General features: G+C 41.3%; 1 protein-coding gene across 2 annotated transcripts in view; it reads right to left on the bottom strand.

Moving 5' to 3' along the window:
• Positions 1-17006, bottom strand: part of LOC124291159 (sodium-dependent proline transporter-like) — a 42192-nt gene that overhangs the window by 10981 nt on the left and 14205 nt on the right. For both annotated transcript variants that reach the window (XM_046728093.1, XM_046728092.1), the window contains exons 2-4: positions 6155-6294; positions 3598-3729; positions 1141-1447 (exon numbers count right to left, since the gene is read on the bottom strand). In XM_046728093.1, the coding sequence (XP_046584049.1) occupies positions 1141-1447; positions 3598-3729; positions 6155-6275 (560 nt within the window). In that variant the 5' untranslated portion in view covers positions 6276-6294. The remainder of the gene's footprint in view (positions 1-1140; positions 1448-3597; positions 3730-6154; positions 6295-17006) is intronic.

Here is a 17006-nt window from a genome sequence, read left to right as displayed (position 1 = left end):
AAGATTGTTGTAAAGGAGATATATTAGCATGTACAAAGGAAAGCATTATTTTAAACATATTCAAAAAGAGTCCAGCGGCATACACCATATGTAAAGGTTTTTCAAGTATCATATGATTTTAGTACCAATATTTTACGTAAAACGAAACTGAAAAGGGAAATAGCAGGCAACCGCTTAATACTACACAAAATGTCTGATAAGCACCTTGAAGAATGAAACCCAGAAAAGTGTATACCTTGACGCCAAAAACTCTATTACACACAGCCGTGAATATACCATGGAGGTCAGATATTGCACTATAAAAACACTTTGTGCAGACCTGGGATTGTTGCGGAAGACAGAATGTAGTTCATGCTCCGTACATTTATGACTGGCATGACTCAAAATGATCAACGAAACCATTAGCTCTCTACAAAATATATGGCACAAAAATATATGAATGTTATAAACAACTTGGTTATGACTGACTAGAATGGCTTCCCTAGTTTTGACTTCACCCTGGTTATAACGTCCAAGTCTTCATGGACATAATGTTATATGTAGGCTAGACGGTACTAAATATTTACGTAGCCAGCTCCGAGCAAAAGTCCCTGCTCAGAATTTGTATTGCTAACTAACCGATTTTCGTGTTTATTTCATCGTGTACACAAACGACACGCACCCAAACATACTGAATTGATCGCACCTGTCAGCGCACTAATCGAGATTTTGTCCTTGACCTTGGCCTTGACCAACCCCGCACTGACAAGAGCCAGCGATATGATTGGCTATGAATATAATATGTCCCATACAAATTCTGAGCAGGGATTTTGGTTCGGGATCGAAAGATTACAATTCTTTAGCTCCTGAAGACTCTAGTTTCCAAAGTGCTGATTCGATTTTTGTGATGTATGTCTCATTATGTAAGTAAATCTGATGGCCTGAAATGCGTGTACGGCTTTAAAGAGGTTTAGACTGTGGGCATTGTTGAATTCGCCCTGAAACGAACTTGGTGTGTTGACCTCGTTACACACCTTTCTTTTAATATAGTGTTAAGACCCCGTCAGGAACAGTATATGCCTTGGTGACAGTATTGTGTGTTACAAGCCCCTGTGGGAATACACACAAACATGCAGCAATATTTGTCAACGTGGAACACACCTCCAATACTCTTCCGAAGGTGTCAACGTCCGGTTAGTCATGTTAGACAGCAGCACGTTTGAGATGTTGGTTGTTCCAAGCTCTGACAATGTGTTCACTTGAGTTTCATTCCCATGCAGAGGCACGTGTGATGAATTGGACTGGTCAGTCCTTACGTGGCAAAGGTCAGTGTTCCACTCATTATCACAAGTGCTCCACGGTAGGACTGAACTGAATGACCCCACGATGTAGTACAGAGTCCAAGCGAGGATGACGTTGTAGTAGATGCTGATGATGGCGGTGAGGACAACCATGCCGTAACCTATTCCTGGAACACAGTTAAATTTGTACATAGCTTAAACAATTTGCAATGGCATATGCCTGGAACATGGACAAAACAAACTTTTCCAATTTTGAAATAATACCTACCACATTTTTGCATGAATGTATCATCCGGAGGAGAGGGTTTCAAATATACTGAACCACAAAAGAAACGTCGCTTTTCAAAACCAAATGCAATTTTTTTGTTCTTACAAAATGTTTTTGTATTATGATTGTATCGTTTTGTCATGTTTTTGAATCCAAATTGACAGTTATTACCAACAACAGTGTGTTTTCTGATGAAAAAGCATATCGACCAAACGCACCTAAAAAGGAAATCGTGGTCAAAGCTTCCGTATGACATTCGTGAAAATGCAAAGGCACGTGCATATCGTGACAACCCTACCAATGAAAGCGAGTCCACACTCGCCTGAAATTATTTTTGTTTTTACACAATCGCCATGGCACGACTTACGAGAGATCAGAGGAACCAAGTCTTCGGACTTGCAAGTTGGTCAGACTGCACTGAGGGTAGCCAATCATTTTAATGTTCATGTTAGGACAATCTACCGACTGCCAAGTTGTATCAGGTCACTAACAGCATCCAAGACCGTCCACGCACTGGGCGACCTTCAGTAACATCACAACGTTAAGACCGACAGAGTGTGCGCCAACATCTGCATGGGCGCTTCCCCCGAGCGACGGAAACAGCACGCCAGACCATTTGAACTCACAACAGACCAACCAGTGCCGATACAGTGCGTAGACGTTTGCGCGGAAGAAACCTCTGCTGTCACAGACCATATCGTAGTCCTGTCCTCACCGCTCATCACCGCCCAAACCAACTGCAATGGGCAACTCAGCATCGAAATTGGCGTTATCGACAATAGGGAACTGTGCTTATTTTCTCATGAAAGCCGATATTGTGTTTCGACAGTCGATAAGAGAGTGAGAGGATGGTGAAGGCGTGGGAAACTGTTTTCCAATGAGTGTATTGTTGAAAGAGACTCGTGGGGTGGTCCAAGCATCATGGTGTCTGAACCAGATAACTGGCACCGTGGTGTTCCAGAATCTTGGTCCAGGATGAGGAAATGACGTGACAGCTGCTCGCTATACTGAACAAGTCATAAGACCCCACGTTGTACCACATTTTGGACGTTACAGAAATCACATCTTCCAGCAAGACAACGCTCGTGCCCACACTACCAGAGTAACATTTGACTTCCTAAGACAACATGGCATCCAAACCCTACAATAGCCTGCACTCAGTCCGGATTTGAGTCCAGTAGAACACCATTGGGACGAGATTCAAAGAAGACTGAATGACCTCCACCCAAGGCCGACAACCGCTGCCTGACTCGATCAGGCATTTCACAGAGTATGGACCCAAGTGTCTGTGGTCTTTATCAACCGGCTTATTCATTCCATGTACAGACGATGCAACGTTTTCATCGATGCCACACAAAAAACTGACTTTGGGGTATCTTAATGGTACCATTTTTGGTGATTTTGAATGTGTTAACCATAACTGTTAAGTTGAACCCAATCCTCCGTTTTGATTGTTAATTAGAGTGATTTAAAGTGTGTGCTTTAAGAAACCGCTATCGGTGCGACATTTCTTTTGTGGTTCAGTATACTTTACATTCACTCACTTGATGCCAAACCATGTAAACAAATTACGAAAATGGCAGGCATGTGGTGCACGTGAAATTTGTCAAACCACTAAGGGGTATTAGGATAAATGGATAGGATTTAAACGAAAGTGTTCATCTCTTTTATTAACCACTTTGGTTGTCACAAAGAAGAACTGATCAGCACCGGATGGACTGTTTTGATCCTTTAAGTGTTTCCACCACATATTTTGTTTGTGACTCTAGATTACTATCATTATCTCCACACTGGCAAACAATATCCATGTACAATGCTATGAACCTCGAAGAGCCAACTGCAAATAGAAACGACAAAAGCCTTTCCACATCAATATGAAATCTCTGCTGAAAGAAGAGTCAATTATACGATTCTGTCAATATCATGACAATATCATGGTACCTTACACAAATTATCGGAGGAATATAACATGTATGACATTAGCAACACATAAAACCGAAAACTGACCTGAATACATTACATGAACAACATAGAGAAACGAACACTGACCTTGAAACAAAGGGCAGATAATCCACACTCTTCCGGGTCCGAGGTTGGAGTACTGGGAGTACATCAGCTCCAACAAGATGGCTGGCATTCCGCACACAAACATGGCCAGGAAGTAGGGGATCAGGAAGGCAGCTGTCGGGATTTGGCAAACATACACACATTACCTTTTTATTGGTACTTGGATAATATCAAAAGTACATGCATCTCAGTGAACGCTGCATTATAAGTATTTCAGCTCCTCAGAAACGTTGGGATGTATCTGCAAAAGACCACCAAGTCTGATTGACCGAGTCAGTTGAAATGTAAAACATCAACCTTTTCACGATTACCAACATCTGCATCACTGCACCCACGTGATGTCAGCGTGCATTCGTTCGGAGTGTAGGGGAAGGGGGCTGCGCGCTAGAAAGGAGCTATCCAGATCGGTTACCACCGGAAATGGAACTCATTTCTTCAAATTGGTCCAAGTGGGAAAAACGATTCTGAAGATGATGAACCCACCACATTGTAGCGTCTTGTACTAACAATAGTTTGGGCTGTAGTGTAAGTTTATAAGGTGTACTCTAAGGCTTTCGTAATTTAGCTGTTAAATAATCAGATCTTGACCGGACAAACAGCGTAATAAGTAATGCTTTGTAGGGATATGATGACACGCGCTCGAAAGTGAGTGAGTGAGTTTAGTTTTACGCCGCACTCAGTAATATTCCAGCTATATGGCGGCGGTCTGTAAATAATCGAGTCTGGACCAGACAATCCAGTGATCAACAACATGAGCATTGATCTGCGCAATTGGGAACCGATGGCATGTGTCAACCAAGTGAGCGAGCCTGACCACCCGGGCCGATCCCGTTAGTCGCCTCTTACGACAAGCATGGGTGACTAAGAGCAATATTCTAACCCGGATCTTCACGGGTCGCACTCGACAGCCTGTTGGAGCTGATACTAAAACATACGACTTGGATAACAACTTCTTGTTTTTTTAACAGAGCGACGTTTGGGTGCAGATTCTTACATCGTTTTCAAGCTAAAAGTGTCTACATTCAAGCATTGAGAAGAATATATACATACATGTACTGTGAATAAGTTTATCATACAATGAATAGTGTTCTCGGCAGGATAAAGCCAACGAATATTTTCGGTATCCGTTGGGGTCATATACGGATATCGATGCAAATTAGAGAGGTCATATGCAAATTTAAGGGACTACTTTCACAGTGTAAACAAACATGGCGTCAAGGGTCGGCGGTCGTGTCCAGATTAACGGCCGTGGTTACGGTACTGTCAGTGCTTTGATCCCAGAAAATTCATGCCTGGTTTTGATAGATGGAGTAGATTACAAAGCGAAGATAGAAATTCATAGGCTTACGAAAATACCAACATCAGTTCCCCGACCGACTGTCAGTGTTAGCGAGAGAACGGTGCACAGTGTCACGCTAACATTAAAGCGTATTTGGTTGTTCAAAAGGTTGATTGAAGGTTTCTGAAAGTCCACGTGAGTATGTTGTTATTTTTCAAACGTAAGCTAAGATTTGTTGACAACAATACGTGCTTTAGTATAAAAGCTTAATGGGAACTAGATGACCACTGAGTGATCAGGAGAAAATTATGTCACCGGGCTTGTGACGTAACGTATTACTCCGCACATATTTGTGACGTCATAGACATTCAACGAAGTTTAGTTTCATGATTTTAGCATTTGAAATCGCATTTTTTTAAAGCATAACACAAAAATGACATTGTATGATAAATAGGTTATCACACTCGTGTGTTTAGGGATGGTTAATATCCTGCATTAGGAATAAACACTATGTATTTAGCTCGCCAAGGCTCGCTAAATACAATGATTATTCCTAATGCAGGATATTAACCATCCCAAAACACACTCGCGTGATAACCTATATATAACAAATAGCACGGGGTCATGAAGCCAATGAGCAGGAGGATTTACCAGTGAAAAGAGCAAAAACAGACTAATAGGGTGCTAGTTAATAACATCTGTAGCATGGTTGTTATCCATAAAGTCGTATGCATTATTATTCACTCACAAACTTCTTGACTGTCAATCAAACAAAACAACCTGTTTGGGTTGTTCGAGACCCGGATGTGTCATGGCATATGATTCACAATTGGTACACTGAGTATATTGTCAACTGCATATATTCTCAACTTGCTGTATAAAGACCCGATGTCCACCTAGCCAGCACTGTCCAAGTCGTCATGTTTGTCCCGGTTTATCCCGGTTTATCCGACATTGTAAGACAGGACCAACTGGCAAAGCAGGCTATGTCAAGAGTGAGTGAGTGAGTTGGGTTTTACGCCGTCTTTTAGCAATATTCCAGCAATATCACGGCGGGGGACACCAGAAATGGGCTTCACACCTTGTGCCCATGTGGGGCATAGAACCCGGGTCTTCAGCGTGACGAGCGAACGCCTCTATGTAAAAGAAACGATCCATTTGTTACCCTAGATTATATAAATAACATTTGGTCTACTGCAAGGAATATTTTCAGCTTTGACAGTGTTGGTTGTAACCATGATCATGCAGCAACACACTCACCACCTCCACTTTGAAAGCAGATGTACGGAAACCTCCATATATTCCCCAGGCCAACCATAGAACCAATCACAGAGAACAGGAACTCCAGCCAGTTTGACCAATTCCCTCGGTGTCCAGACATTGTTATTCACTGCCTCAGCCTGAGAGAAAAGAAAAGAAAGAAGGCTCGACAATATTCATAATGTGATCTCCCCTCTCTTACCATTAAACGCCAATGCTCTAACGGTTACCAAGAACAATGGTTAGGATTGTAAACGACGCTAGCAAACAACTTCAAGCAAGTAATGACTGCAAATGACGACTGTTTTCGAGTTAGAATTGGTCTTCAGTAACCCATGCTTGTCTTAAGAGGCGACTAACGGGATCGAGTGGTCAGGCTCGCTGACTCGGTTGACACATATCATCGTATCCCAATTATAGATCGATGCTCATGCTGTTGATCACTGGATTGTCTGGTCCAGACTCGATTATTTACAGACCGCCTCTACATAGCTGGAATATTGCTAAATGCGGCGTAAAACTAACATCACTCACTCACGATTGCCGTAAGTCTAAGTAACTGCGGGAGTTGTGATCACCTCAGCGCCAAGCTCGCTTCATACAGCGCCACTCAGGTGTGTATGTTGACAGCGGCAGGGATCAGCAGGTTATGCCGAGACAGGTGCTCGTTGTGTCTCATTGAATACATTTCGCTGATCACTCATAGCAACGCCCACACACATGCTCCCGCGAGCATGATCAGGCTCCTCATGTTGTGTCCTGCCTGTATCAGTTATCACAGGGGTGAATAGTATGGTGGCTGATTAGTATGGTGGCTGATTAGGGCTCTCGTCTCGTGTTATCGCTTTCTGGTTTAAACATATTTTATTCTATTCAAGAAGAAAGAAAAGGATTGCAAACAAGCCTAAATGGCTTATATTAATGCCGCTCCATAATACATGTGAAGGTTTACATTTGTGCATAATACATATTTATAGTGGTTATAACAAGTTATCTCTGAATAATAACAATCATGGATATCAACAATTTATCTTTGTTTCGTGGCCAGTTGATACAAATAAAAAAAATAAGAGAAGCTACAAAACTTTATGAATCAAAACGTTTTGATGTAATAATAAATTGATGGACTGACCGTAGAATATCCATATTCGTCTGATGAGATACTGAGTTATTGCCATTTAGCACATCCCGCAGGGAGAAACCTTTCACATAGAAATACGATTCGTATCGAATGGTATTATATTTAGGACACATGAAAAAACAATGGAATACATCCTCATAATCTCGTGAGCAGGAACAAGAAACATTATCAGAAATGAAACGATTATACTTATCACTGTTTAAGTCACTGCATCCCAATCTAAGGCGGCAGTGTATTATTTGACAAAATCCACTACCAAAATTTAGATCGAACATTGTGTTGGTATTAACTTGTGGTGTGATTGAATTCTTAAACTGTCCAACAGAGGAAGCGTTTGTAGCATTTGTAGGTAGGTCATTCCACAGTTTAATTGTATCGGGCAAAAACGATTTGGCATAATTAGTAGATTTGCATTATTCCTAAAATTGTAGTTACTGTTGTCAGAAACATTCCCTGGAGCAAGATCACAGAGATAGTCAGGAACCATATGGTTAACCATTTTGTAAAATAATGTTAATTTAGAAGTTTCTCTCCGTTTCGATAAGGAAGTCAGGTTTGTCTCATGATATAGTTTGGCGTGGCTTGTACCTCTAACTGCACCGCATATTGTGCGTAAGGCATCTAAGTGAAGGTTTTCTAGTGACAAGGACTGTTCGTTTGTACAATTGTCCCAGAGATGACAGCAATAGTCAAATAGAGGTAAGATAAAAGATTTATACATTGTTTCGAGAGTTTTGCGTGATAGTCTATATTTAAAACTACGAAGGCAATTAATCATAGGGCTAATTTTCCTTATCATTTCATTAATGTGGGAATGCCAGAGGAGGTTTTCCTGAAAAATCATGCCTAGGTGTTTATGAATCTGCACTTCATTTATAGGTGTACCATTCATCGAGAGGGGAGGTTTCGTAGAGGGTTTCGTTTTGTGTGAAAACTGGATAGTTTCAGTTTTGTTTGGATTAAATTTACTTGCCAGGTTTCCGCCCATTTAGATATTCTGTCTAAATCTGAGTTAAGAATAAATGCACTCGTATGGGGATCGTCGATTATTACGTAGAGTGATGACATTGTGTCGTCTGCGAAAAGGCGTATATTACTTTCGATTCCATCAACTATGTCGTTTATGTATATTAAGAATAAAAGAGGTCCAAGGACTGATCCTTGGGGCACTCCGGCTATTATCGGTTTTAATTCTGATTTGTAACCTTGGATAACTACTCTTTGCATTCTATTTTGCAAATAACTTCCAAACCATTTCAGTAACTTCCCATCTATCCCACATGATTTTAGTTTATGGATAATCCCTTTGTGCCAAACTTTATCAAATGCCTTGCTTATATCGCAGAATGCAGCTCTTACTTCTTTTCCGTTGTCTATAGCTTTAGCAATAAAATTATACAAATGCGTGAGTTGGTAAGCTGTTGAATCTCCTGGCATGAATCCAGATTGTAAATTTGAGAGGCAATTGTTTTCTCTCATGAAGTTAAAGACATATTTAAATATACATTTTTCAAAGACCTTGGATAAACAAGATGTTAAGGCAACGGGTCTATAGTTCGAACAGTCGTTAATATCGTTATCGCTTTCTCGTCTCGTGATATCGCTTTCTCGCCTCCGAATTTTAAGGCGAGAAAGCGATGGCCCTAATCAGCCACCATAATTAACAGATGGCGCACACCATATTCGGTGTGGAGTTAATGTCCACTACCTACAGAGTACTACAACACCGATGGAGGTGGTTCCGTGACGATGCCCATTAATAACTTGAGCTTGGTTGTAATGATATGTGTAATTGAGCTGAAGTAACGGGATCTGTACAATATCTATACATGTCATATACAATGAGTTCACCTAGCAAAATATGCACATAATCTGCATACGTCTTTTCTGTGTCAGCTGTTTTATAAACATTTTCACAACCTATATGAATTACATTAATTGTTATACATTATGAGATGCAGATTGAGTCGTATACCTATATTTATTCTAGATTGGTTGGTTCGTTGGTTATTTAACGCCGCTTTCAGCAACATTCCAGCTATATGGCGGCGGTCTGTAAATAATCGAGTTTGGACCACACAATGCAGTGATCAACAGCATGAGATCTACGTAACTGGGATACGATGACATGTGTCAACCAAGTCAGCGAGCCTGACTACCCGATCCCGTAAGTCGCCTCTTACGACAAGCATTGGTTGCTGAAGATCAATTCTAACCCGGATCTTCACGGGTATTATTTATGAACAACCAATATACGTTCCCGATAAACTTAAGCAGAGTTTTTTATGTATTCATGATAGCTCCAAATCATCTGGCACAAGATAACTAAATGATGATTGGAAGATTCAAACAAATAAAATACTCATACTCAGTCCCTTAAGGATACCTTAGTCGGCGAAATTACTTCTTCTATGATGAACATAAAGAGACTTCTTAATTTGAATGCACGTCGTAATATTACTGAACACGCCATGATATTACTGAACACGCCGTGATATTACTGAACACGACATGATATTACTAAACATACCATGTTATCACTAAACACGCCATCATATTACTGAACACGCCATGATATCGCTGAACACTCCATGATATTACTGAACTCGCCGTGATATTACTGAACATGCCATGTAATCACATGATATCACTGAACACGTCATGATATCACTGAACACTCCATGATATTACTGAACACGCCACGTAATCACATGATATTACTGAACACGACATGATATTACTGAACACATGATATTACTAAACACACCATGTTATCACTAAACACGCCATCATATTACTGAACACGCCATCATATTACTGAACACGACATGATATTACTGAACACTCCATGATATTACTGAACTCGCCGTGATATCACTGAACACTCCATGATATTACTGAACTCGCCGTGATATTACTGAACACGCCATGTAATCACATGATACCACTGAACACGACATGATATTACTAAACACGCCATCATATTACTGAACACGCCATGATATCACTGAACACTCCATGATATTACTGAACTCGCCATGATATTACTGAACACGCCATGTAATCACACGATATCACTGAACACGCCATGTAATCACATGATATTACTGAACACTCCATGATATTACTGAACACGCCATGATATTACTGAACTCGCCGTGATATTACTGAACTCGCCGTGATATTACTGAACACGCCATGTAATCACATGATATTACTGAACATGACATGATATTACTAAACATACCATGTTATCACTAAACACGCCATCATATTACTAAACGCGACATGATATTACTGAACACGACATGATATTACTAAACATACCATGTTATCACTAAACACGCCATCATATTACTGAACACGCCATGATATCGCTGAACACTCCATGATATTACTGAACACGCCACGTAATCACATGATATTACTGAACACGTCATGATATCACTGAACACGCCATGATATTACTGAACACATGATATTACAAAACATACCATGTTATCACTAAACACGCCATGATATTACTGAACACGACATGATATTACTGAACACTCCATGATATTACTGAACTCGCCGTGATATCACTGAACACTCCATGATATTACTGAACTCGCCGTGATATTACTGAACACGCCATGTAATCACATGATATCACTGAACACGACATGATATTACTAAACACGCCATCATATTACTGAGTATGCCATGATATCACTGAACACTCCATGATATTACTGAACACGCCATCATATTACTGAACACGACATGATATTACTGAACACTCCATGATATTACTGAACTCGCCGTGATATCACTGAACACTCCATGATATTAGTGAACTCGCCGTGATATTACTGAACACGCCATGTAATCACATGATATCACTGAACACGACATGATATTACTAAACACGCCATCATATTACTGAACACGCCATGATATCACTGAACACTCCATGATATTACTGAACTCGCCATGATATTACTGAACACGCCATGTAATCACATGATATCACTGAACACGACATGATATTACTAAACACGCCATCATATTACTGAACACGCCATGATATCACTGAACACTCCATGATATTACTGAACTCGCCGTGATATTACTGAACACGCCATGTAATCACATGATATCACTGAACACGACATGATATTACTAAACACGCCATCATATTACTGAACACGCCATGATATCACTGAACACTCCATGATATTACTGAACTCGCCGTGATATTACTGAACACGCCATGTAATCACACGATATCACTGAACACGTCATGATATCACTGAACACGACATCATATTACTGAACACATGATATTACTAAACATACCATGTTATCACTGAACACTCCATGATATTACTGAACTCGCGGTGATATTACTGAACATGCAATGTCATCACATGATATCACTGAACACGTCATGATATCACTGAACATGCCATGTTATTACTGAACACTCCATGATATTACTGAACACGCCATGTAATCACATGATATCACTGAACACGTCATGATATCACTGAACACACCATGATATTACTAAACACGCCATGTTATTACTGAACACTCCATGATATTACTGAACATGCCATGATAGTACTGAACATGGCATACTATTACTGAACTCGCCATGATACTACTGAGCACGCCATGCTATTACTGAAAACGCATGATATTACTAAACATGCCATGTAATCACTGAACACGCCATGATATTACTGAACACACCATAATATCACTAAACACGCCATGTTGTCACTGGACACGCCATGATATTACTGAACACGACATGATATTACTAAACATACCATGTTATCACTAAATACGCCATCATATTACTGAACACGCCATGATATCGCTGAACACTCCATGATATTACTGAACTCGCCGTGATATTACTGAACATGCCATGTAATCACATGATATCACTGAACACGTCATGATATCACTGAACATGCCATGATATTACTGAACACGCCATATTACTAAACACGCCATGTTATTACTGAACACTCCATGATATCACTGAACACGCCATGATATTACTGAACACGCTATGATATTACTAAACATGCCATGTTATCACTAAACACTCAATGATATTACTAAACACTCCATGATATCACTGAACACGCCATGATATTACTGAACTCGCCATGATATCACTGAACACGACATGATATTACTGAACACGCTATGATATTACTAAACACACCTTAATATCACTAAACACGCCATGTTATCACTAAACATGCGTTGATATTACTGAACACGACATGATACTACTTAACACACCATAATATCACTGAACACGCTATGATATCACTAAACACACCATGTTATCACTAAACACAACATAATATCACTAAACATACCATGTTATCACTAAACACACCATGTTATCACTAAACACAACATAATATCACTAAACATACCATGTTATCAGAAAACACGCCTTGATATTACTGAACACGCTTTTCACATAAATCATCCAAATGTATTTAATTAATAACCAGTGTATTAATATAGAAAATCAATTTATCATGCATTAAGAATATCTTGGGGTGCAATGTTGTATCATCAGCGGAAATTGAATGGTAGAAAAATGAATAAAAGAAAAATAGTAAATGAAGAGTGTGAGATAGTGTGTGGGTGAGCCTCAAACAGAAATCCAATAACACGGCCAGCGAAACCACACACTCGAACCCGGACCTTTTGCCTGGCAACAAGAAAGCTTTAACCACCAGAATACTCTACCGCTGCCTGTATAAACGTGAGTGAGTGTAGTTCTACGCCGCCTGTAGCAATATTCCAGCAATATCAAGGCGGAGGACACCAAAAAAGGCTTCACACATGTGGGGTATCAAACACGGGTCTTCGGCGTGACGAGCGAACGCTTTAACCATTAGGCTACCCGGATAAGTCGATAAGCGGAAGTAATACCTACCTTTCCAGAGCAAGAGGTCGAGAGGAGGGACGTATTTAGATGAGCACAGCTTCCCTTGGAGATAAATGAAGATGAACTTATCTGTGAGACCATCTGTCTCGATGAATGTATGTTTATGATTTACTTAATTCATTGTTATACATTATGCAGCGGCAGATTGTGTTATAAATACATTTATTCATAGATATATTAATACATATTTTAAAGTACGGTTTGATTGACATTGAAATACATGTGGTATAATAGTCGGAACTTTTACACAACTCAAGAAGGCGTTTTTCTTCAAAATGTCATCAAATATTGAATCAATAGTTAGTGAGACAATAAACGTCGACGCTTTGATGACGTAAGACGACGAGGTCTGATGCGTTGCCATTCCCGCAGGAAAGACATTGTTCCAGCTGCTGAGTGGTGACAGGTCTTCTGATTTGTCGATCCAGGTAGTCACAAAAGTGTTCTATCTGATTCATGTCGGAAGAACACGCTGGCCACGGCAAAACAACGATCGATGTTAGCGTTATGCAGAAATTGGTTTGTCTTGCTGTATGAGGCCATGCATTATTGTGTAGGTAGACAATGACATATGGTTGTTGCTGGATAAATGGCAACACAACTGGTCACAAAACTTCATCCGGTATCTTCGAGCATTCAGGTTGCCATTAATAATCAGAATTCTCGTTTTAAGATCTCCGCAGATCCCTCCCTACACCATCATGCTATCGGCTCCAAACGGTCGGACATGCTGAACGCATTTTGGTGCTAAATGTTCACCTAATACCCCCATTTCACTGGGCTGCGATCGGTCCCGGTTGAATGTATTTTTAAAAATCGCCAGCGATCGTATAATGTCGGAAATATACCTGGAGTAGTCGTCAGAGATCAGCAAGATACATGAGTGCGTCTGCATAGTCTGGAGGCTATTTTTGAATCGGCCCAAGTTTTTGAACAGGTTCAAAAACATGAGCCGATTGAAAAAGTCGTAAGTTATGCGTGACTGATCGGGATAGTCGCCAGTGTGTCGGGAGTTAATCGGGAATGCATCAGCAAGCATCATGAGCAATCGGCTTAACCGTAGGTGAAGCGTGAACGAGTCGTACCATTATTGAGAGGCAGAAACGGCCACGTGTCATCCCCGTAATGCCACGCTTCACACACGATCAACCACGATAAACTCCCGACAAAGCCACGCATAAACACGATTCCTCCCAAATAAGACACGATCCACTTACGTAATGTTCACGCGTTACTCACGATTTGCACGATTCACATCAGTCTGACAGAAAAGGTATAAAAGCACCGGCGATCGAAGTCAACATCACTCCAATTTCAACTGCTGTAATTGAAAGATTGAAACATGGCAAGAACAAAAAGAACACCCAACAGGAAGAGGGTTCTACTTATCCACCATGTTTTCTTGCAACCCAGTGTACCTCATTCGCATTATGTTATGGAGACACACGGCAGCTTCAACCATAATCATAACCACATCTGAACCCTGTTGCGAAGTGTTGAGAAGAAATTGTCATTGGTTTGCAAGAATACCAAAGGCATCCTCCATGACTCTCCATTCTCTGGAGATCCTGTAGTTGGCAGTTCAGGTTCTGACAGACCTCTTCTTGAGTAAGATTTCATTAGATATTGACGAAGGGCTAATGCATCATCTGCGGTGTATGACGTAAGGCATATCCAGATCATCATTTGGCAATGGTTCAGGTTCGGGCAAGCATATGCTGCCATCTTCTATACACTCCTTCAACTCTGAGGCATTGGAGATTTGTGGAAGAGGCTTCCACTACCAGGTGGCTTACGAATCGCGACGTGTTGTCCATCGAGGACACCAACAGCATGAGGGAGATTCCATTTCTGCTAGAATTCCAGACTGATGGTCTTCCAATCCCCTTGAGTGACAGGACATGCAATCACTGTATCCTTGTATTGGTCTTCGATGGCTTGGCATACCTCTGGGAGAAAGATTGCTATGGTGTGTATTGACACTCTGAAGTGGTAGGAGAGGGAGGGGTACTTGTCTCCAGTGGCTAGATGCCTTATGATAACTACTAACTTCAGACCAGGGTGCAGAGCTTTCCTGAAGTTGTAGTTTGTTTTGGGTAAGTCTGGGAGACAGGGAATGAAGCAGTTCAGACATGAGTTTGTCATAGTTTCCAAAGTTCAATCTTCTTTCCAACCTCAACCATGGACGTACTCAAAACTGCAGCAGAAGAAGTAGTTGTGCAGCTGTGAGCGTGTTGCTAGATAATAAGAATCGGCTGTCATCGTCAGCTTTTATAGCCCAGAATCGGGACCATTTTGTGGTTTGGAGGCCGATTTCACTTGTCTAACACGGCATTTATACGTACTTTACTCGGCGTCGATCGGTAATCTTCGCGTGTAATCGGCAATTACGGCAATGAGTCTTCGATATCGTAAGCCTTACATCACTGTGTTGGCGAGCATCGTGAGGAATCGGGAGTGAATCGTAGAAATAACCGCCGCAGAAACGTGATTTAAACGTAGCCAATCGGCCAATACTGGGTTAAATCGTATCAACAACGGGTGCTCAATCGCAGTGTTATCGGCATTTATACGTACGTTTACAGTCTCTTCATCGTCCATTACGTACGTTTACCGTAGATACTGCGTAGAACAGGAAAATATAAACAAAAACTGGCTGACTAAGAACGATAGCATCGTAGGTGACGAATCGGCACTAGTCGGGGTAGTCTTGGTAGGTCGTAGCCCAGTGAAATGGGGGTATAATCGTCTGTAAACACGATCCCGACCGTCACTACTGTACAAGCAAAACGATACTCTCGTCGGTGAACATCTCACGTCGCCAATCGCGCATCTGCCAACGTCGAATTCGTCTGGCCAATGTCAATCGACGTTAAGAGTCATATGCACTGCACGGTAGACGCCGGTACGCTGTATGTCGACTGATGGTGTTCTTGTACCGTCGATTTCTCGGATGAATTGTCCGGATGTGGCGATCATCAACGGGCGTTGCCAAACCTTTTCGACCACTCCTAGGCCCGCCTGGCGTATATTGTCTGCTTGTCTTAGTCGTTGCATCAGTCTGATGACAGTTGCTCGGGTGCAAGCGAAGGTTCTGGCAATTACGGTGTGATGGGCCATTGCTACAGCTCTCTCTCTTTCGATTTGAGGGTAGAATAGGTCTTCAGCAACCCATGTGCTTGCCATAAAAAGGCGACTATCTTGTCGTAAGAGGCGACTAACGGGATCGGGTGGTCAATTTCGCTGACTTGGTTGACACATGTCATCGGTTCCCAATTGCGCAGATCGATGCTCATGCTGTTGATTACTGGATTGTCTGGTCCAGACTCGATTATTTACAGACCGCCGCCATATAGCTGGAATATTGCTGAGTGCGGCGTAAAACTAAACTCACTCACTCACTCACTCTTTCGATTTGACTCAAACGTGGCATATTGTCTGTGTTGTTTATACCACTGTGTTGCTCGCGTGTCGCGTAAGCTGTTTGATACCGTCAGTATGCACGTGCATTTCGTGTTTGATCAGAAAAGGTCGTTTCAGATTTGTTGAGACATTTAGGCCATTCGTTAACTTGTTCCTCCGCTAAGTCTGTACATATGTTGTAACGGCCGCCATATAGCTAGAATATTGCTGAGTGCGGCGTTAAACAACAACCAACCAACCAAATCTCGTTTAACTGAAGTTTGAAGGAGCACATTCTGAGCTCGTCGACATCAACATAACACAAACAGAAGCGACAA

The sequence above is a fragment of the Haliotis rubra genome, unplaced genomic scaffold (assembly GCF_003918875.1).
Source record: "Haliotis rubra isolate DU_JTF1 unplaced genomic scaffold, ASM391887v1 Scf484, whole genome shotgun sequence".
Taxonomy (NCBI): Eukaryota; Metazoa; Mollusca; class Gastropoda; order Lepetellida; family Haliotidae; genus Haliotis; species Haliotis rubra.
This window is presented reverse-complemented; position numbering and strand designations above follow the sequence as displayed.